The 23,457-nt window shown below is 42.4% G+C and overlaps 1 protein-coding gene across 6 annotated transcripts in view; it reads left to right on the forward strand.

The window, feature by feature from the left end:
- Positions 1-23,457, forward strand: part of pard3bb (par-3 family cell polarity regulator beta b) — a 119,087-nt gene that overhangs the window by 48,982 nt on the left and 46,648 nt on the right. For 5 of the 6 annotated variants that reach the window (XM_008329106.3, XM_025063568.1, XM_025063570.1 and 2 more), the window contains exons 13-20: positions 3,657-3,845; positions 4,705-4,863; positions 5,967-6,111; positions 10,123-10,225; positions 10,850-10,992; positions 12,893-12,937; positions 18,859-19,074; positions 22,009-22,237. In XM_008329106.3, the coding sequence (XP_008327328.1) occupies positions 3,657-3,845; positions 4,705-4,863; positions 5,967-6,111; positions 10,123-10,225; positions 10,850-10,992; positions 12,893-12,937; positions 18,859-19,074; positions 22,009-22,237 (1,229 nt within the window). The remainder of the gene's footprint in view (positions 1-3,656; positions 3,846-4,704; positions 4,864-5,966; positions 6,112-10,122; positions 10,226-10,849; positions 10,993-12,892; positions 12,938-18,858; positions 19,075-22,008; positions 22,238-23,457) is intronic. The other variant, XM_008329107.3, reaches the window with a different exon arrangement.

Genomic DNA, 23,457 nt, shown 5'->3' on the forward strand with positions numbered 1-23,457 from the left:
AACTCCTCCAGCCAGTAGAACACACTGAAGTTGTACTAGTTATACTCTCTCTCTGTGTGTGTGTGTGATTTTTACACATCAGAGAGTACAACCAGAATCCTGTCTTCACACCTCAGTAGCTGCAGCGTCTTCAGGGTTTCACAGAGTCACTGTCACTAAACACACACACACTTTTACTCTACTCTGCCAAAATACACATGGTTTCCAACAGAAGTCCAGTTTTAGAGCGTTAACGACACGGAGAGGGAACTCAGCATATGTCAAAAAATAAAACTGTGACTCCAGTTCAGGTTTTTCACAACTCTGAATTCTGCAAACTTCTGGCACGTCCTTTAAGCTGCATTATTAAAAAAAAAAAAACGAAAACTTTGCTGCTTCATTCTGGCACGTCTTCTAAGCTGCATTATTTAAAAAAAAAAAAAAAACGAAAACTTTGCTACTTCATTTCTGTGATTCCCAGTTCCCTTTAATACCTAAATTTAAAGATTTGGAAAACGACACGGGGAAAAACTGACCGACCAAATCTGGAAGTAAATCTTTTAATTCCGTCTTTTAATAGAGTGTGCCTAAATAAAACACAGATTAGACGTGGAGCGTTGTGCCAGCCTGTTTGTGTTTACGGAGAGGAAACAGAAGAAGGAGGACGATGATGATGATGATGATGATGATGATGATGATGACATGATGGAAGCATCTCCTCCGTCTTCTCCTCCCCCTCTTCCGTTGTCTCGTTTCACTCCACCATCTGCTGTTGTCTGCTAAAGTCTGCCGATCGTAGAACAAAGACATTACGCCACCTCTGTGCACCAGCACGTGCACGTGCACCCACATCCGTGCACTCTCATTAATATAGGATCTTCAGTGGTGTACGTCGTGTGTGCGTCCACCTGCTGCGTTAGCGTTCTGTTGGCTCTGTTACACTGAAAACATGACGGAATATAAACAATCTGGAGAGAGAGAAAAAAAAAAAGGAAACCACCGTCAACCCTTTATATTTATTATGGCACAGTTAATAATTCTACTAAATATATACAAGTATACGTATGTATATAAAGTACTTTGTAGTTTGTGTTTTTTGAAAGCTCTTTCTCTACATGTTGCCAACGACTTAGTAATTCAGTCGATGCAGGTAATTATTACTTATCATTAATAGTTATAACCAATCAATCATTTACTATAACACATTATGGTTAAAAACACTAAAATAAATGATATCTTGCTGTCGTAGATCACTGGGCTGTAATATATAAACATGTATAAATGATAAGGGATTTATTACATTTTACTTTAGATTTTATTTTCTAACATTTTGTCATGGCGCAGACGCACAAACTCACAGAAAAGTCAACCGATACGACCAGGTCTTGAACCGTCGTCCTGCTGCTGTAAGGCCAAGATTCAGTGTATGAGGAGCCGACAAGTTTCCAGAGTAACAGATGTTATAGTGCACACACACACACACACACACACACACACGTGTGGTCATAGTGACGAGTCGGTGAACAGTTGTCAGGTGAAAACAGAACAACTTCATCAAACTGCTTCTGTGTTTGCTTCAGTCTGTGGTGGTGCTCACGAGCTGCATCTCACAGACATCGTCACCGACGTGACCTCACACAATCACAGCAGTAGATCCCCCATCTGTTACAGCCTCAGACACACACACACACACACACACACACACACTGCCTGGCAGTTTTTCCTCCGTGTGGAGAGCAGTCGCAGCATCACTTCTCTGTGTGTGTCTGTTGTTTCATCTCACGTCTCCGTGCTGTTTATTAAAGCTTTATCAGCTCCTTCATTATCCTGTCGTCTACAGTCACTGCTGTGGCTCCGAAGCCTCCGACCATGACTGTCACACACACTCGTCCAACACATCAGTCACTGCTTCAAGATGAACTTTTAGTAGAGTTTGGCAAATGACCAGTGAAATGGTCGCTTTATCAACTAGTGAACAACGTTCTGTTAAAAAAAAATCTACATCTCTTCATATATTTTTGTCTTTGAGCGGTAGATCCCAAACTTGGTGGCAGCTGTAGAACATTCTTTCACCACAAAGTTCTACAATGTGGAAAAGTAACGTTCCAAAAAACTGGAACTTTGTCTTTTTACGTTTATTAGTCGACCAATAGGAATCATTGTTTTGTTTTTTTTCTAGCTCTGTGTGTTTGTTTGAAGAGTATGAGGTTGGTGTTCTTCCCTTTCATCACTGATTATCAGCCAAATGATCAAAAGCCTAGAGGCCAGACTTGTTTATTGCACTGCGGAGCAATTGAATTTACAGCCAGGAAATAATAACGGCAGTGAAATTAGCATATAATTCTTTCATTTTCCATGGAACAAACCACAGCCACGGAGTTGGTTTGGACCCAAAATCTTCTCGACGCTCCAGCAGGATTTTATTTCCACCACCGTTCCCTCTCTCCTTCTTCTTTATTATTTTATTATTAAAATATAGGTTTGACTGTTAGAAACGTCACTGTCCTCATACTAACATGATTGCCTGGCATTTTGTTGATATGCGATATATCCACTAGGGGCAGTGCTGAGTTCAGAGTTGGATAATAAATACAGTACTAAGCAGCATGTGATTCTGATGTTTTTGTTGTTCTGTTTTTTTTCTTCTAGCTTTACTATTATAGGTGAACCATAGCTGTACTGCACAACACTGCCCCCACAGGATAAAACCTCCATATGTGTGCAAATAGTTTTGACTACATCCACAAGTAACAAGAAGTTACTGATCGTAAATGAACATAAAAAAGTAGGAAACAGCGTTGTATTTGTTGATGGTCCCCTCAGTGTAGTACCTTGTAGTACTCTCCTCCACCAGCAGTCTGACTTCCTATCATGTCTGGACAGTCTTCCTGAATATGGGAGGTTTTCCAGCAGGGAAACAGCTTTCTGCCGAGTAAAGGACTTTGTGTCAGCTTAGTGCTGTTAAACCTACAATCTCCACAGACAAATACTGACTAAACCTGACACTGCTGACCCAAGCAGACACACACACACACACACGCACACACACACAGACAGGCTGAGGGAATTAATGGATGTACTCAGACTGCTGTGAATGCACCAGAAAACCCTGATAACAAGTATTCACACAATCAATGAATGTGTGGCCAAAACACATCATTGTACAGGAAATATACTTTGGAATATAAAGACTTCCACAACAAACACGGGAACACGGAGACAGTCATACACAATACAAGTATTCAATACACGTGTGTACTTTAAAACTTTTTTTTGGCCACCTGGTCTTATTCAACTTGTCACATCGATTTATATATATATTTATTATATATGTACATATGTTTGTCTATGTATACATTTGTATGTTGGTATTTCTTTATGTTAACATATATTTATATATATGTACAAATGTAAAAATACATATATATTTACGTATGTATATTTATATATATATATAAATATTTATTCATTCCTGTTTCTACAGTCAGTCTTTGACCGATGTTTTTGTTTTTTTTTGTTTTGTTTTTTGATGACAATAGCCCCATGTCAGTTGGTCTGTCGGTCAGTAGTCCTGGCGGTGATTTTTAGAGCTTTGACGTTAAATGTTGTTGATGTTTTCACGCTGAATCGACCTTTTCCGCCCTCACCCTGACGGTGTCGCTCTGTCCCACCTTCAGAAGGAGATGTCCAGTATCACGGGCTACGCGTTGGAGAATGGGAAGGAGCAGCTCATGTTTGAGGTTCCCCTCAACGACACCGGCTCGGCAGGACTGGGCGTCAGCCTCAAAGGGAACAAGTCCAGGGAGACGGGAGAGGGTCTGGGAATCTTCATCAAGTCCATCATCCACGGAGGAGCTGCCTACAAGGTACTGTGAGGAATGTCAACATTTTATTTGTCCTCGGTGAGCTGCAGTCAGCAGTCTGTGTCGTGTGTTGTTAAAAAGTTCTCTCTGCTCCCATCAGTACACACACACACACACACACACACACACACAGACAGAACAACCTCCTGCAGTTAAAACACCAAAGTGAACATTTTATAAAAAGCAGAGAAGAAGATTGTGTGTGTGTGTGTTAGAGTTGTTGTAGCCACTTTAGCTGTCTGCGCTTCTGCAGCTCCTCTACCATTAACCTTTGACCTCCAGCACACCAGGACCCTGTTGACAAACTGTTCAACAGCAGAGACAGACAACAACTTTTGTGAATTGCTCCGTTGTGGAGGATCAGTCTGGTAAATGGCACTGAAGAAGCAGAGCCTCTTCATCTGTGCTGTGGTTGGAGCTGAGTCAATATTTCATCTGTTCTGTGAAGCCAGCACTGATTCAAAACCTTAACTATAAAACATGCATACAAACATACGGCCTGCGGGCCAAAAGCGGCCCAGTAGGGGGTTCAATCCGGTCCACTTTATGAACTTTGAAAGTGGAAAAAAATGCACAAACTTTTCACGTTGTTAATGTTTGTTTTTTTGTTTTCAAATTACATTTCATTAAATATAAATATTTTCTAATATACTTGTACATATTTCCAGGAAAACAAAAGAGGGGAAACATGGACTTGTTGTTATTTATATGTGATTATGTTACGTACTGGTCCGACCCACATGACATCTGATCAGGCTGTAGTTTGACCCCTGCTTCAGACTAAAGCTGAGGACCAATAAAAAAAAAAGAACAGTTTAATTCAAACTTAAATGCTTTTCTCATGTCTGTGGTCTGTAAACAGGACGGACGTCTGTGTGTCAACGACCAACTGGTAGCTGTCAACGGAGAGACGCTGCTGGGACTTTCTAACCACGAGGCCATGGAGACGCTGCGTCGCTCAATGTCACAGGAAGGAAACGTCAGAGGGACCATCCAGCTGGTGGTGCTGAGGAGTCAGAAGGTGCTGTGTGTGTTTTTAATACTACGCACCAAATGTGAACCTGAAGCCTGGGCTAAAGGGTTGTTAGCTTGTAGGGTAGCAGATGGCATGAAAGATTAGCATTGCAATTAGCAATTAGCCTGAAAATGAAAAATGTTAGTAACATGAATAAAATTATATAACCAGTATTACCTAAATGTATATATATATATATATATATATTCATATATATATATATATATATATTATACCACTTAATATAATTCTATTCATATACTTTATATATTCATATATACAATATATATTTGTATTTATACTCAGCCTGTCTCTGGTTCCACACACACTCTTGACACAGACCTCACTGCTCTCTCGCTCTCTCTTTCTCTCTCTCTCTACCCTCTGAGTATTTACCCCTCAGCTCTCTTCAGATCCTCGTAGTTGTGCACGAGTGTGTGTGTGTGTGCGCACGCCTGTGTAAATACAAACACGTAGCATCAGTGTCTTCTTTATTCAGCTTTATCTCATCTCTGGACGAGCCAAAAAAGATTTTCCTCTCAGCCGGCTTTCCAGTGGAATTCCTTTAACGTGGCACGGCTCGGTGTTTGCCCACGCCCTTGCAGTGGCACCACTGGGTTGTTGGCTCCGCCGTGCCACTGTGTACTGTTGGCCCGCTGATAGTCAAGAACTACAAACACACCCCGTGTTGTGTGTTTACTCTGGAACGTCACACACAGATGAACAGATTAACGTCGAGAGAAAATAAACACAGAGCGAAAAATGTTTTGTTTTCAGTAGCAAGTGTAATTGGATCAGTCAACAGTCGGTGCTCAGTCTCTGCTGTTTCACCAAAGAACCCTCTTCAATACTAACAGCTTTAATGTTAATTCAACCTGCACTTGTTTTATTTAAGTGTGTAAATCTCATTTCCTGTTTGAAGTAGTCACTTTGAGATTAATAGTTTTTTTTCCCCGTTACTCTTCCTCATTGTATTTTTGATACTGCAGTACTATCTACTCTCCGTGAACTACTCTGTGAATACTCCCTCTCTCTCTCTCTCTCTCTACTATTGGCTGTTGCCAACATGTGTTTACAGTTGTGACAGTTTTTCTTTTCTCTTATTGTAGGATCATGTTGGCACGTCACCAAATCGCTCCTTCGACGGCTCCTTCGGTCTTTCAGGGCTGATGAGTCCAGGATTTGGGCCTACGGGATTGGTCAGTCCGGCCAATCACCCTCACATGGTCAACAACTCTTTCTATGGGTCCAGTGGTGAGTGACCTTTAACCTTTAACCAGCAGTAACCAGTCACACGTTGACTGTCAGTTTTATTTAGTGATTCTCAACCGCTGTTGAGTAGTAGTAGTAGTAGTAGTACTAGTAGTAGTAGTAGTAGTAGCAGTACTAGTAGTAGTAGTAGTATTCGTGCACACATGGGCGTTCACGGCGTTGACCTTGAATACTCCTCCCCGTTAGCATCGACCTCCTCAGTGGTGTCATTATCACAAACACGTCGTGTGTGTACCGTAAGAGTATTTGTTGTACTCTGTGTGTTGTTGCCAGTATTCTACTCCAGTAATAAACAGCGCCACATATTGGATTGATTTTATTCTGCGTCCCAGTCCAAATCTACAGAAAGGAATCTTTGTCTGGTTCAAACGTGGGCTTCTGCAGCAGAATAAATAAAAGAGTTGAATCATTCCTGACATGTGCTTTTATGCAAATGTTTATTTTTACATTTTGGATTTTTTTTCTTTATTTTCTTATCCATTTCTGCATCTCATTAGGTTTGTTATTCCCTCATTTTGTGTTTGTGTGTTTTTTAATAGTTCTCTAGTTCTCAGAAACTATAGAGATTTTTTTTTATGCATTTAGTCAACTTTTAATTTTTTTTTTCAGTTTAAGCACATTAAGAAGGTTTGGGGATGAATGTGAAATGCCTGTTGTGTAAAAGGACTAAATGTTTTCACCATGTTGACTGTCAGATGTGGAGCAGTTGTATAATTTGGCTCCGGAGCAGCAGTGTCGTTAGGCAGATGTTATTGTTCTCTGCTTTTTTTAATGTTTCCATTTGAGAAATGCTGCATCACTTTCACAACGTATACGACTTTAATGGCTGACAAACAGAAGTCAGAAGTTTACGAACACAACATTTGGGTTTGGATTTTCATCTGTTGTGATTTGTTTTCATGGCTAAAATACAGAAACTATTTTTAAACCGACTCGTTCAGTGAGGAATGAACTGTAGTTCATGATAGAAGTAGTGGTGGCAAAAATATAATAATTTTTTGGCTTCAACAGTTAATTCCTAAATATGGCAACAAAATAAAAAAGTTGACAACAGTTAATATGGCAACAAAATAAAAAAGTTGACGTGCTTCAGTGAAATGAAAACGACTTTGTGTAAATAACGACTTGTCAATCAACCTGATTGTCGTCATGTGTTGAATGCACTGGTTGGACACGTTGATGATGATTTTGGGGGAAGAGAAACAGTGAAGTGTGGAGACACATTAGTGAAAAATGCACACAAGAAGAAAAAAAAAAACCAAAGCAGGAAGAAAAGTTCCGCGCCGGGAGAGAGACGATTCATATAACGCTATCAGAGCAAACTGCTATTGATCCATCATCCGCTCCACAGATGCCTTTTTTCACTTCAAATGGTGGGAGTTAGTGAGAGTAGATTTCTCTGTGTGTGAGGTGAAAGAAGAATGTGTTTTTGACAGTTCAGCTGATTAAGGTGCTTGGCTGTGTGCAAGGAGGAGGAGGAGGAGGGAGGAAGTTTAGGGGAGAGAGAGAGAGGGAGGGAAAAAAGTGAGTGGGAGATAAAATGATTTATGGTTGATGTGAAAGGAGAGATAAATGACAGCCAAAATATCAGAAGATTGCAGGAATGGGAGCAGGAGAAAAATAAAGCAGGTGATTAGTGGAGAGAGAGGAGAGACGGAGGTGAGAGGATGTGATGTCGTCAGATGCTGCCAGCTCAGTCCACACATGTGCGGGTGCAGGGGTGTGAGGAACTGCGGCGGTAGATGTTGTGCGGCAGCTGTGAACTCAGAGAAGTGATGAGTGTATGTAAATCGTGCTCCAGTTCGGTGCGTGTTTGTGTATGGAGTTGTCATGAAGTCATTTGTCAAGACGAGACGTTCCTGTCACTGCCGTACATCTGCGCCCACTCCTGCAGATGTCCCGCAGCTGTACTGTACGCCTGGTGTGGGTCTCTACCCTCAGCAGGACGAGACGAGGACGAGACCGTCGTCTGTCAGTCACAGAGAGACCAACGTTAAAAACCCCCTTGATTTGGTCTGTTGATTTGGTCTGTTGATTTGGTCTGTTGATTTGGTCTGTTGATTTGGTCTGTTGATTTGGTCTGTTGCGCCACATATTGGATTGATTTTATTCTGCGTCCCAGTCCAAATCTACAGAAAGGAATCTTTGTCTGGTTCAAACGTGGGCTTCTGCAGCAGAATAAATAAAAGAGTTGAATCATTCCTGACATGTGCTTTTATGCAAATGTTTATTTTTACATTTTGGATTTTTTTTCTTTATTTTCTTATCCATTTCTGCATCTCATTAGGTTTGTTATTCCCTCATTTTGTGTTTGTGTGTTTTTTAATAGTTCTCTAGTTCTCAGAAACTATAGAGATTTTTTTTATGCATTTAGTCAACTTTTAATTTTTTTTTTCAGTTTAAGCACATTAAGAAGGTTTGGGGATGAATGTGAAATGCCTGTTGTGTAAAAGGACTAAATGTTTTCACCATGTTGACTGTCAGATGTGGAGCAGTTGTATAATTTGGCTCCGGAGCAGCAGTGTCGTTAGGCAGATGTTATTGTTCTCTGCTTTTTTTAATGTTTCCATTTGAGAAATGCTGCATCACTTTCACAACGTATACGACTTTAATGGCTGACAAACAGAAGTCAGAAGTTTACGAACACAACATTTGGGTTTGGATTTTCATCTGTTGTGATTTGTTTTCATGGCTAAAATACAGAAACTATTTTTAAACCGACTCGTTCAGTGAGGAATGAACTGTAGTTCATGATAGAAGTTGTGGTGGCAAAAATATAATAATTTTTTGGCTTCAACAGTTAATTAACAGTTAATATGGCAACAAAATAAAAAAGTTGACGTGCTTCAGTGAAATGAAAACGACTTTTTTCCCCACAGTGTGTGTAAATAACGACTTGTCAATCAACCTGATTGTCGTCATGTGTTGAATGCACTGGTTGGACACGTTGATGATGATTTTGGGGGAAGAGAAACAGTGAAGTGTGGAGACACATTAGTGAAAAATGCACACAAGAAGAAAAAAAAAAACCAAAGCAGGAAGAAAAGTTCCGCGCCGGGAGAGAGACGATTCATATAACGCTATCAGAGCAAACTGCTATTGATCCATCATCCGCTCCACAGATGCCTTTTTTCACTTCAAATGGTGGGAGTTAGTGAGAGTAGATTTCTCTGTGTGTGAGGTGAAAGAAGAATGTGTTTTTGACAGTTCAGCTGATTAAGGTGCTTGGCTGTGTGCAGGGAGGAGGAGGAGGAGGAGGGAGGAAGTTTAGGGGAGAGAGAGAGAGGGAGGGAAAAAAGTGAGTGGGAGATAAAATGATTTATGGTTGATGTGAAAGGAGAGATAAATGACAGCCAAAATATCAGAAGATTGCAGGAATGGGAGCAGGAGAAAAATAAAGCAGGTGATTAGTGGAGAGAGAGGAGAGACGGAGGTGAGAGGATGTGATGTCGTCAGATGCTGCCAGCTCAGTCCACACATGTGCGGGTGCAGGCGTGTGAGGAACTGCGGCGGTAGATGTTGTGCGGCAGCTGTGAACTCAGAGAAGTGATGAGTGTATGTAAATCGTGCTCCAGTTCGGTGCGTGTTTGTGTATGGAGTTGTCATGAAGTCATTTGTCAAGACGAGACGTTCCTGTCACTGCCGTACATCTGCGCCCACTCCTGCAGATGTCCCGCAGCTGTACAGTACGCCTGGTGGGGGTCTCTACCCTCAGCAGGACGAGACGAGGACGAGACCGTCGTCTGTCAGTCACAGAGAGACCAACGTTAAAAACCCCCTTGATTTGGTCTGTTGATTTGGTCTGTTGATTTGGTCTGTTGATTTGGTCTGTTTATACTCTGGACACACGACTGAAATTAAATAAAAATCACATTTTTGGGACAGTTTGGTGGGCCGGATTCAGCCTGCGGGCCACCAGTTGATCATCACTGATCCGGTCTTTGTGTGCTGACCGTTTTTACCCCCCACCCCTCTCTTTTGCCCTCTTCTCAGTGACCAATGGCAGTTATTCCCACATGGATGAGGAGGAGGACGGAGAACTGTACGGACATGAAGACTTCAGTGGCTCCGCCCAACATTCCTACCTGCAGGAAAGGTTAGAGACAGTGTCTGATACCGATACTGTAACTTGGAGTATCCACCGATACCGATATCAGTCCGATACCTTCCTTTCTCCTATATCACACCGTGGGCTGCGGTTGCTGAGGCAACAGTGTTCCTGTTGACGGCATGTTGGGAGGGAAGTTAGGTTGAGCTTTTGGGCTGAGGTATCGGATCAGATCGGATCAGATCGGATCAGATCGGATCATGTGCTCTATAGTTGTTTATTTTCTGATGTTCGATCCTGAAATTCTGACCAATATCGGAACGATACCGATCCTGACTATCAGGTTGAACCGTCTTCAATCCGATACTTTACTGCAAGTGTAGACGCATCGGATATTTTTACTGGGAAATTCTGCCCCCTGTACTCAAAGGTACTACTGTGTTTTTAAGTATGTAGTACACAGGATTATTCTGGATGATATTCTGAGACAGTAACAATAACCAAACATATGCAAACCTTAAGATGAAAAGAGCAATTAATTTGTAATTAATTTGAATATTAGATATTTAATATTTGAACGGAGTAATAGTTCCCATCGATATCAAAAATATTACAGTATTTTACCGTAGTAACATGATGTCAAGACTAAAAGACACAACTTTTTTTCCCCAGAGAAACTTCTCACGCCTCCAGTCAGGCTCAGCCCCAGTTCCAGAACCAGACCCAGACCCAGACCCAGACCCAGCGTCAGTTCCAGCACGTCAAGGCGTCCAAGAGCATGGACCTGGGTACGACTCAGAACCAGCAGCACTCTGGTGGGGTGAAGTTTCTGTTCAGCTGCTCTGCATGGAGGCTGCATGTGTCTAACTCACACGTTTACTCTGATGCATGGCTGCAAAACACAGACTTCACTGCAGACGCACAGTACTACTGCAGTACTACTGCAGTAATACTGCACGGCTGCAGGTGAAAGGGTCTGTTGCAGTACACGGCTGCAGGTGAAAGGGTCTGTTGCACGACTTTTAAAATATTTTTATTTTATTTTATTTTTGCTGTTTTTGGTTGTCTACTTCTAGCTGTTCCTTTTATGAGGTTTAATGAGCTGTACTGTTCAACACTGCCCCCTGTGACTTTCAATGGTACTGCCCCCCGGTTCTTAAATATGGGACCGAAATGAGAGCTTTCTAACAACAACAACCAAAATAATGCCCGTTACAAAAGCAGAAGACGAACGAAAGGCTCTGGATGAAACTTAGAAACGCGTTGACGTTTGAGGTTCTCTGTTGACGACGGCAGCTGCAACAAAAGGCTGTTGTTCTACATGTCACTTCACTCAGTCCTCCTTCACATGACTGTGAGTGTGTGTGTGTGTGGGTGTGTGTGTGTGTGAGTAAAGACTAGTCTGTTCATCAGAAATCAGTGGTAAATTATGACAAATGAATGAGAATGTAATCACTGTTTGCTTTAATGGAGCGACAGTAAAAACACAACATTTTATTATTGGACGTCTCCGTCTGTAGTGGAGTGTTTTTTTTTTCAGCTGAGTTAGCAAATATTTTTACTTTAGCTTTGACGACTTGTTAGCTTGGCTGGATTATAGGCCGCAGCGTTCGGCTTCTGTGTGTGTGTGTCGGTGTGTGCGTCACACATGTGGCATCTCAGATCTGCTGAAGTCGGCAGTCACACACACACGCACACACACACACATGGACAAACTGATGGTCTGCTGGAGCAGTTTCTGGGCTTCACCGCAGACACACACACTGGTCGACACAAGATAAAATTCCAGCCAAGCCTCGGTTTCATTAGTGAAAGTGTTTGCACTGAGAGGAAATGTTGCTGTTTGGTTTGTGTGGTCTGGGTGTGTGTGTGTGTGTGTTCCTGGTACTGTGATACTAGTGGGGACATACCAGTAAGAATTACTGCACTTTGTTTTGTTTTGGTCGAGGGTATTTAATCTGGAGTTAGGATTAGAGTTATGATAAAGATTAGGATGAGGGATATATTTGGAATAGTTGGGTTAAAACTAAGGGGCGAGGACAATCATTGTCAATGTGACGTGTTGTGTATGTGTGAGTAGTTCAGGTTAATGTATCCTTGTGGGGACAGGTCCACACTTACATACATGTATGTCCTGATAACTGATGAAAACCAGACTATGTGTGTGTGTGTTTGGCAGAGTACTACCTGTTACCACACTTACATACATGTATGTAACAGTACTACCTGTTACTGCCTCTGTGTAGTCGATGGAATAAATGTGGGTCAAGAAGAAGGAATGAATGAAAGAAAAATAATTTAAAAAAATAAAGGGTGTGAAAAGAAAGACTCCAGATGATGTTAGAAATATAATCCAACAGTCAGGTAATAAGAACCCTGGGAGGACAGACGTGAGGTCAAAGGTCAGGGCGAAGTTAAGACAGGGTGGATGATGAATGACATGAAACTGAAGGTTTGGAAACTGACCTTCAGAGGCAGAGTGGAGTCTTACATCACAGGAAATGACATCATTAGAAACCAGACACAAAGACTGACGGTGGGAGACGGAGGGACAGGATTTGTGGGAGGAAGGCCTACGTTCTGATTTAAAAAAAAAAAACAGATTTAAGATTTTATAGATCTGACCAGTTTGAACAAAAATGTTGAATTAAAATCTCTGGAGTTTCAATAACAACTTCAAGGATGGACTCACTGATGTTTTTCTTTGTGTTTCAGTGGCAGACGAGAGCAACGTGGGATCCCTGATGGGAAACACTGCAGGTGAGAAAATACTCATCAAATACACAGATACACACCAGTACTCGTTAGTTCACTCTCCAGGTATTGGCCCAAATAATAATAACAAAATAACCGGCCGAGCTCTAGCTCTAGAACCAGACTGTTGACTGAAACAGGCCTCAGTGTTAGCGGCGTCTTCTCCTCCAGCACCTGAACACACGTTCACTGAGTCATGGATTCACACTGGACTGAACTGAGCTGCTGATTCTGAACAGATGGTCTGACACACGGAGCTGAACTGTAAGAATGTTTCTGAGTCAGATTAGATCAGAACAAACTACAAACTGCTCCAAATGTGAAGTGTTTAAAGTTATCACCAAATTAGCAGTGAATTTACTGCATGGTCGAACTGAACCGACAGCCTGGACTGCAGTACTTGTAGTACATCTTACAGTCTCTGACCTCAGAGTACTTCATCTGGTTAGTTGGTATTTGTTGTTAGTTGGTAAATGGACAAACTTTTCCAAAGCGTCACCTGGTGGCAGTAGTTGTTACATCAAAAATATCAGGTCGAAGATTTTTCTGTGGGCAGTTTGTTTTGGTACTTTTTGGACCAACAGAACAATTAATTAATCGTGATTAATTAAGACTTACGGTGTCATTAATCTGATTCAAAGTTTACAGTTATTTGACAACTGTAATTTGAAATTAAATTCAAACATTCAGAGATTTCTTCACTTCTTCTCAGGTCTGTGATCAAAGAGAGAAAACTTCAACATGAAGTTTTTTGTTTTTTCAGTTTCCAACTTTTATTCTTGTCAGGGGTTTTGTTTTTCTTTGTTCCACTTCCAGGCTTCTCTTTTACCAGACTGGTCATGTGACCTGTTGCTCGTGTGTGTGTGTGTGTGTTTAATTCCATGTTAAAAGGTGTGTAAACTTGGCAGGTTTACTCCTGTTTTTCCTTATCTTAAATATATTTTTATAACCGGACTACTTCGTACCAGCCGGTTCTGGGAAGTCAGAGAGCAGCTCCCAGTTTTTGTTTTTTTTTTCTGTAATTTTCTGTAATGTGAATGAGAGAGTTTGGGTTTTGGAAACACACAGACTTCTGGGAATGTTGGTTTCAATTCCAGAAATTGACTTTTTCTCCTCCACGCTCCAAAAGAACCACAGTTGAACCACACCAGAGCAGAAGAGAACCATTACCATTAGAACCATGTTCTGGTGATGGCAGGAAAATATGAATCTGAGAAGATGTCACGCTGTGTGTGTGTGTTTTTCTAAAATCTCAAACCGAGCGATGAAAATAGGAGATCAAATAAACAGCACTTATTAGAGTGTGTGTGTGTGTGTGTGTGTGTGTGAGGGAGACTGTGGTCAGACAGAACTCACGGTTCTGTGGTGGCACCAGGAGTTTGGATCCAGATCAGTGCAGCCATAAATCAGCTCAGCTGTGTGAGGGCAGACGTGAGGCGCAGTGACGGAGCACTCGGCTTCAAATTAACTCCCGAGCGAATCATTCATGTCAGGCCGTAACGCATCACCGCGTGGAACCTGCACGGCATCATGGGAGAAAAATAAAGAAGAATCTGAATTTGTCAGCCTCACTTTTTCTCAACTGCCAAGTGATGATCTTCTCAAATGACCTGAGACGGGATAGTGTAAACACACACACACACGTGTGAAAAGATATTTGGATTTGAATGAAGGTCAGATTATGGTTAGGGCAGAGATTAGGATTATGAGGCTGTGTGAGATGTTCTCACAAAACACAAATACCTGTATCTGTGTGTGTTTGTTTACCTGAAAGAGTTGAACTTTTTTGTTAAAAATACTTTTGAAACTGTTTGGTTTGAAGTTAGGATTAGAAATAAGGTTAGATTAGAGTTTGGATTAGGATTATATGAGAAAAACCTAGTGTGTGTGTGTGTGTGTGTTCATCTCAGTGGCAGAGATTTAATTTTTTTGTACAAATGAAACAGTGACTGATGATCATTCAGCTCTGATGAAAAACCTCTGGACCAAAGTGTGTGTGTGTGTGTGTGTGTGAGTGTTTAATGAAATGATCTCCAGACACACACACACATGACGTGACATCATGAGTTCCATCACCTGGTTCTCAGTGACCTGACCTCTGACTTTGTCCTCGTCTCTGAGGACACACACACACACTCCTGTCCATATGTCCATCGACGTGAAAAGACGTCGTAGACGGAAGACATTCAGCCGTTCACTGTAGCTTCACGTCTTCTTTCTATTGGTTCCTTCAAACCCTGGGCTCCTCCCCCTCTGGGCTCCTCCCCCTCTTGGCTCCTCCCCCTCTGGGCTCCTCTCCACTCTTCTCTCTGTCGTTTTGTGCCAACGCCATTCAGGCTTAGAGACTGACAAACAAGCAGAGGAGCTTAGAACAAAACGGTCCGTGTGAGTATGAGTGTGTGTGAGTGTGTGTATGAGTGTGTGTGTCGGTGGACCAGTGTGATGCTGAGGGGAGGGAGTCTGCTGCAGTCCATTGTCTGAATCTCTCCCTGGTGGAACTTTGACTTTGACAGCAGTCACACACTGACGAGTTCTGGCAAACTGTGTCTTCAGAGAGACACGTCTCCCCCCTCCTCCCTCCCTCCCTCCCCTTCTGTCTCCCCCGTCTCTGATCTCTTCATTTCTGTCTCCCTTTACGTCCCTCATTTTCCCCACATATTCACTCTGGGGTCTTATTTATTCTCCCCTCTCTGTAACATGTGTTTAATTTAAACTCTGCTGAGTTCGTCTACTTTTGGTCGAAGTCTCAGTCGACGTCGTGTTGTCGAGGTCTGAACGACGACATTGATCGATGCAGTAGTCGATGAACAAATTGGTAAAAACGTCTGTCAGGGACGACGTCCAGTGAATGTGGATTCGTCATGTAAACGGGAAGAAAATATGGCAGCCAATCAGAGCTCTGTTTGAAGGCTAAAGGGCGGGACCTGTGAACAGACAGGAACGAAACATAGAAAATATGTTTCTTATAAAATAAGCAAGAGAATTTCAGAAGCCAGAGAGAATTCAGCAAGATGTTAAATCAAGGAAAAAAGGAAAAGAAAAATCCCATTAAATGTTGGTTACGTGGGCAGTGAGTTTCACTGAGTCGATGAGTAATCGTGTTAGAAATTCATGATTTCAACATGGACCATTATTTCTCTGTAATCGAGCAGACCTACTGTCTGGACATGAGGAGGTTCTTGGTTTGATTCCACCGCAGGTCAAGACTGTCGAAGTCCTGATGAAGGGACGAAGTGAAAACGATCGTCCGCTGCACTGCGGTCGTTTTGAAAGACGCTGCAGTGTCTGGTCACTGGTCAGTAGTCAGTGGTCAGTGGTTACTGGTCTGTGATTTAAACTTCAGTCACCGTCTAATAAATGACTGCTGCTCTTCCCATAAACTGGACTCTGGCCGTGACGCAGTTTGAACGCTGGCCTCGTGCTGCGTGGATGTTTTTTTAAGCTGCGTGTGGGAATTACTCAGAACTCGAGGAATTAAGAACGGTTCTTAGTGGTTACAGAGAGAGAAGTTAAAAAGATTTGGTCGTTTCTCATGGCTCCCAGTGAAGGAGCCAAAACAGGAATCTCCCCTGAAGGAATCTTCATTTCCAGGGAGAGAGAGAGAGAGAGAGCGGCCGCCGCCGTCACAGACGTTAGGAAAGTACTGTAATAAAACTGGAGGCTGAATACTGCAGTGTGTCCAAGGTTTGTAAGGTTTTGTGTCATAAGTGTTTTTTGAATTTCATCACCTTCAACATTTGCACCAATTCTCCCAGAAAACGAGTTTCACGTCTGGGGCTTCAGAACGAGTACTCAGTACTCAGTACTCAGTACTTTTCACGACACCAGTATTCATCCTGCTGCTGAGAAAGAAATCGTTTTCACTCTCATTTACTGTTTTTTTTTTTTTGTTTTTTTTTTACTGAAACCCATTTCTGCTGGTGTGAAAATAGAACCCAGGAGTTAATGCCGGCCTCCTTCGTTTGTTGCCCTCGTTCACTGCTGCTGAGCCGACGCTTGTGTAGTGTTGACTTTGAAAGTTGCCCCGCTGCTTCTCTGCCAACAACATCGCCTGTGGGAACAGTTGGCACCGTCCGACTGCTGTGTTTTGTTCCTGGTTTTTAATGTTTGATTTTTTTATTTTCTTTTTCTCTCTGTTGTTGTCGTCGTCGCCTGTTTTCTGATGTTCTCTGTTCAGAGTCCGCGGCCCGTGTTTCCTTCAGGCTAGGATTCCTCAATTCTTTAAGTGACTATTTCACATCCTGCCAAATCACACCACTGTTATACCCCCCCCCCCCAGTTGCCCCTCCACCTGACGCTCACAGCAGAAACACTCTGTCTGAGGCGGGGGGGCGGGTGGGGGGGGCGGAATAAATAAAATAAAGTCAGGCAGGTAAGACATGTATGTGTGTGTTTGGTGTGTGAGTGTGTGTGTGTGTGTGTGTTGTCAGTGTATTTTATTAACATCAAAGTTTTCCAGCCTGACTCTCTGGATGTCACGTGTTTTTCACTGTTTTTATGGATGGTAGTTATGGCCTCTTGTCCATCACCCCCCCCCCCCCACCACCCCCACAACCACCACCACACACACGCCCCCGGGGCCACTTTAATTATGCATCTGCATACATTTTGTGTGTGTGTGTGTGGTTAATGGTTGTTTAAATAGATATGGAAGTCACATCAGCTCCCTCATCTCTCTGTTCTGACAAAACACACACACACACACACACACACACACACAGACGCGCAGTCATGTGTGTGGGGAATCATTAGCTAATGTGATGCAGGTTTGGAGATCATGAATCACAGTGGCATCATATCGACAGGCCAGAGCCAGCCAGGAATCCAAAGTGTGTGTGTGTGTGTGTGTGTGGGTGTGTGTGTGTGTGTGGTACCATTATTTTTTGAGCTGCCAGCCGGCCCAGCCTTCCTGCCTTCTTCCCATTTTTCTCTGTCTTCCTCATTGACATGGTGGAATTCCTTAGAGGGAACTTAATTTGTTGCCTCCCTGTCATCAGTCCTTCTACCCCTCCCCCCCACCCCCCCTCCACCCTCTTCCTGTCCTGCCATCAGTGTCCTGCATGTATAGGATGTTACATGGGGGGCAGACCACACGGGGGGGGAGGGGGGGGGCACTGAACCCCTCCTCAGATCTCACAGGTGGTGAGGAAGTCAGGAGTCGATCAGAAAGTTCTAGACTTTGAGGGTTCTCAAACTGAGTGTTGTCTCCCTGAACTCTGGCTAACTTTCTTTTTACCTGAGATGCTGAAACCATTGGATTAAAAATCACAAATTTGATGTTCAGATTTGAAAATGTTTCAGTTGTGCCAGTTGATGATCACTGGTCTATACTGTATCATTCCCAAAAAATGTGGAACTGGTCTGGTCTCGTCGCCTCAAACTTGTACAATGTCCATCATTGTTGAAACTGTCTGTGCTCCTCGCCCATCATTCTTTCATCGAGGGCTGGGAGTGGCCCCCAGGCCAGTAGTTTGGTCCCCTCTGCTCCAGACCCTCCCAGCCTCCGTACCATCTCAGAGTGAGTGTATACTTGAGATGACGGATGGTGCAGCAGTGACAGTGACCGACGCTCCACATCCATCACAGACTCAACAACAGCCTGGTTAACTGCATCACTGTGTCTTTTTCTGGTCCCGGTCTTTCCAGCTCACGGTCGGTGACGCCTCAGGATTATTGTTAAATCAATCAGGAGGAGACGCAGCGACGACCGTTTCATTCAGGGGTCTCATCAGACTTGGATTAAAAAAGTTAAAAACTAAATCTACCGTATGTCTGGGTGCTGGGTTTCACAAAAGCAGTGGTTTGAAGAATATCACTTAAAAGTCTATTTTACTGACCCCTACTGGACAGTTAAGACAGAGTGACAAACAGGTCAACCGTCAGTAGTTTAAAGTCTGATTCTTTTATTTCTCCTCCCGTTGCCTCAGCTCCGCTCAGTCCGGTGGAACTCGGTCCGACCCTTGGCCTGAAGAAGTCCAGTTCCCTGGAGAGTCTCCAGACGGCCATGTCCGAGGTCAACAGGAAAAACGAACTCCTTCCCTTCCACCGTCCTCGCCCAAATATGGTCAGAGGAAGAGGCTGCAACGAGAGCTTCAGGGCAGCCATCGATAAGTCGTACGACGGGCCGCCGGAAGACGACGACGGTAAGACGGTCGATTGAACATCATTTTTAGTTTTTTATATCCAGTACCGATACTCCAACCACAAATTTCTACTGCTTTTTTTTACCACAATTTGTATTAAAAAATAGACAGGCTCATCATCCCCCTTCAGGCCAATGTAGGTACTGCTGAAGAAAATATGGAGAAATTATAATTATAATTCTTGTGTAAAAGAAGCAACCTAACGAGTGAGCTATAATTAAAATAATGACATCTGATATATTAGCTTGATTATTAGCCAAAAAACAAAAAAAGACTAGTAAAATCACAGCCATATAACATATAATAGAGGAGTCAGACCAACTGCTGCTGCTGCTCCGACGGATCTTTTTTTTTTCCATGGAAAATACCTCACTTTCAGATGTAATACTTTTCCTAATTACATTTTCATCAGTAAAGTTCCTCTGTGATGAACGCCGTCTGTCTCCAGTTTCCAAAACCCGTGGACCGGCGCAGCAGCGGTCCATCAGTCAGAGGCTCTGGTTCTGAGCTGCTCTTTCACTTTAAATATTTATCCAGGAGTTAAACGCTCACCGGCTGCTTTGTTCCAGCCGCCGTTGCGTCTCAACTCCCAGCTGTGTTATTAGCAGCGAACTCTTATCAGTCAGCGGCAGAGTAATGAGTCGGGCGGCTTCAGATCACCGCTCTAACACAGGATCGGACTAATAGGCCGCGTCAACACCACGAGCAGTGGCCACATCTGTCACCGTCCTTCAGGACCGTCAACGCTGCGAGAGACGGCGTTAATTGACAGATAACAGATCTCTGAGGCCTGAGCTGAAACGACCACACGCTCTTTGTCTCCTTTGGTCACCAGAAGGGGGAGAAAAGAGAGAAAACTGAAGACATGGTTTAATACGACGTTAAATCTGGTTTCATCTTTATCAGATCCAACGTTCTGACTGACTCTGCGTCGGGCTAATACCACGGCTAATACCACTTGTCAAGAGGCACATTCACTGCAGCATTTGTGTCACTTTGATGTGTCCCAGCTGAGGTACATGATAACGACACGGGAATTACCGCGCCCTCACTTTGAGCCTCTTTGTTTTCCTTTTCCTTTTCAAAACTGTTAAATTCCTTTCTCCTCACAGGTCGATCAAATGTCAACAGGAGTCGGTTTTCTGTTTAATTTTTTTTTTAAAGCTTTTTCTTCATAAACTTTGTCTTTTAAAATACATTTAAAACAATACTTTATGTTATAAAGTACCAGAAGAAAAACATTTTAGGAGAGTAGTTCTTCAACACCACCAGGACCCACCAAAAAAACTTTTAAAAAGCTATTAAATAATTTTGTATAATATATGTAAAATATATATATATATACATTAAAACTGGCACTTAGAAACAAGAACACCAAAAAATATCATTCCTGTACCATTAGAATGAGCCCAGGTACCACCAGTGGTACACGTACCGTAGCTTGAGAACCTGTGTTGACATTTACTGTATTCAAAAAGAAATAACTAAGAGAAAATATGAGTGATTCTCTTCAGGGAGAAGAAAACAGTAACTCTTGGCTTCTAGAAAGTTCTGTGGAAGCTGAAAACTGCACCGGCCGCAAAACAGTCACGAAACAGTTCCAGAGCCAGAACCGTGTTCCTCACGTTGGTCCTGCGGCACGGTGACGACCGTGAGAACTTCATGTTGTGAATTTCACTTTTTCAGTATTTATTATTTCTTTTCCAAAATCTAAATAAACATTGAAAGAAAAAAAATAAAATACTTGGAAAAAACATTTTTATTTTTATTTTAACGTAAATTGTTTTTAAACAAAAACTTAATAGAGAAACGTTAACCACCAACCACCGACTCTTCTGTTTGCAATTTATTGAACTGCGATGACGTCACGAAGAGAAAAGTTATGAAACTTATGGGAAACAAAGAAGAGGTTTCTTCAGGTCAGAACTTCTTGGATCACGGCAGACATCGTGTCTCACTGCCGACTCTTAAACTTAGTTAAGCAGCAGGTCCTGTTTTCCCAGAATTCCACATTAAGCAAATTCTCTGATGGAAACACCGCTGGCATAAATCAAAGATGTAAAGAAATAAATTCATTATAACCTTTTTAAAAATTTGTCTTTAAAGTGATGTGCTGTCATTTGGCGGTTTCTCAAAATGGGGGTCGGGGTGAGTAGAGGGCACGGAGTTGAAGACACTGGAGGTCATGGCGAGAAATTTTTTTAATTTTAATATATATTTGAGAGTCGCAGTTTATGGGAAGTATGATGAAATTTTGGGCTTCAAAAAAAGTTGGAGAAGTAACGTTCAACATCACCTTGTTTGTAGTATTCTGGTCTGTGTACTACTGTAGTAACATGAAGTACAGTCAGACAGACATTTGTCACACTCAAGTTCTGATCACGTTGGTTAAAGAAAAGAAAATATAACTCATCAAACCTCAGAGCTCTTTTTTTTTTCTTCTACTTCCTCTTCGTTATGAAAAGACCAACAAAAGCACCGTCTGTAAACGGACGCCGCGGAGACTCGGTGATAAATGCAATTAGATTCATATCGTTTCAGCAGACAGTGTTTGTAATTAAGAGTGAAGTGTATTTCCACACAAAGTTGAATCTCAGTTGATGGAACTAATTAGGGTCTGGCTCTCTCCACTAATCTGACATCTCTGTCTCTCTCTCTCTCTCCCCCCTCCTCCCCTCATCTTCCTGCCCTCACCCTCTCGTCTCCCCTCTGTTTGTGAGTGTGTGTGTGTGTGTGTGTGTGTGTCACATCATTGTTCTTCCACAACAGCTCTGTCTGGTCCAGTAACGAGGAACTGCAGTTTACACTTTCAGTATATTTCCCTAAATTCTTTGATCTGAGTGAAACCTTCTGCTGACGCTCAGATCAGACCGTGTTTTAATCTTGTGTTTTAATCTTTCTTTTTTTAATGTACATATTTTATTTCATCTTCAGACGACGGCTCAGACCTGAGCTCGGGCCGTGACACCCCCGCCAGTAGTTCGTCCCGTCAGGGTGTGGGCGACCAAGTGGAGGAGAAGGGCAAGAAAGAGAAGAAAAAGAAAACCAAAGTCAAGAAGAAAGAGAAGAACAAGGCAAAAGGAAAAGACAAAGAGAAAAAGAAGACGGAGGAGCCGGAAGAGACGGAAAAGAAGAGCAAGAAAATTGGCTTCGGCCTCCTGAGGTGAGTGACGAGAACAGAACCTGCTGCTGAAGGTCAGCTGTTCGAGGTCGGCGTAGGAACTGGTAATGACTCTGCACTTGAAATCAAAACTAAATCAACAGCTTTATTTCCGTGACATAACACAGATAATCTAAAAGCCTCAATCTCAGTGATGATCAACTGACGGTCCGTGGGCCAAGTTCAGCCCGCTGAATCATCCAGTCCAGATTTCCCAAATAAACATCAAATAATAATCTTCATTTTATTTACTTTTCCAGCCCATCATGCTCAAAGGTACTTTTTTAGTTTCTAAAATCCCAGCTCCAGAATTGTTTTCCTGTCATTAACTCTAACATTTGTGTGTGAATGTAGCCTCTGCGCTAACACTGGGCGCTAACACTGGGCGCTAACACTGGGCGCTAACACTGGGCGCTAACGCCCTCTCAATGCTGAAGTTTTTTCCTACCAACAATTTGTACTTAATGTCTGCCGTAATGTCCAGATAACATGAAGTACCATTAGTACCACAGTACCATTAGTACCACAGTACCATTAGTACCACAGTACCATTACTGTGCCTGTGTTTCACTGCACCATTACAAAGATGTAGATCTGAAGAAAAACAGTCGTTTTAGCTGCTGTTCACAACAGCAGTCGATCAGAACCTGAACCCAGGAAACACTTAGTTCCACTGATTACACGTCAGAATCGCAGGGTGTTCAGAGTGAGTTATTACACAATAAGACTAATGTTAATGCTATCAAAGGCTGCCTTTGAAAGTCTGCGCCTTTTTTTAACTTTACCTTTTCACCTCCACCAACACTTTTTTTTCCTTCCTTCCTGTTCCTAAATCTGTGCTTCTGTTCTCAGAATATCAAACAGTACCAGTTCAGTTTTCTTAAAGATCCAACATAAAAGAACGCCCGTCATTCATTCATTCATTCATTCATTCATTCATTCATTCATTCATCCATTCATTCATCCATCCAGTGGTAGAACCACAGCTGGAGTGAACCGTTCCACATCTGTTCAACAAACTCAGTCCAAACAGAACGAAACTAAAACACTGTTCGTTAGTGACAACTGCTTTTTTTTTTCTCTCAACTTTAAACATTTATTTCAGCTCCGTCCTCTTTAAGGTGTTCATGATTGTCGATCAAACTGAAAAAAATCCACACACAGACTCTACTCAGAATTATCGGGTATTGAACCAGCAAACCCATGATCTTCTTGCTCTAAAA

This window comes from Cynoglossus semilaevis, chromosome 16, assembly GCF_000523025.1.
Source record: "Cynoglossus semilaevis isolate Cse_v1.0 chromosome 16, Cse_v1.0, whole genome shotgun sequence".
In the NCBI taxonomy this organism is placed as follows: domain Eukaryota; kingdom Metazoa; phylum Chordata; class Actinopteri; order Pleuronectiformes; family Cynoglossidae; genus Cynoglossus; species Cynoglossus semilaevis.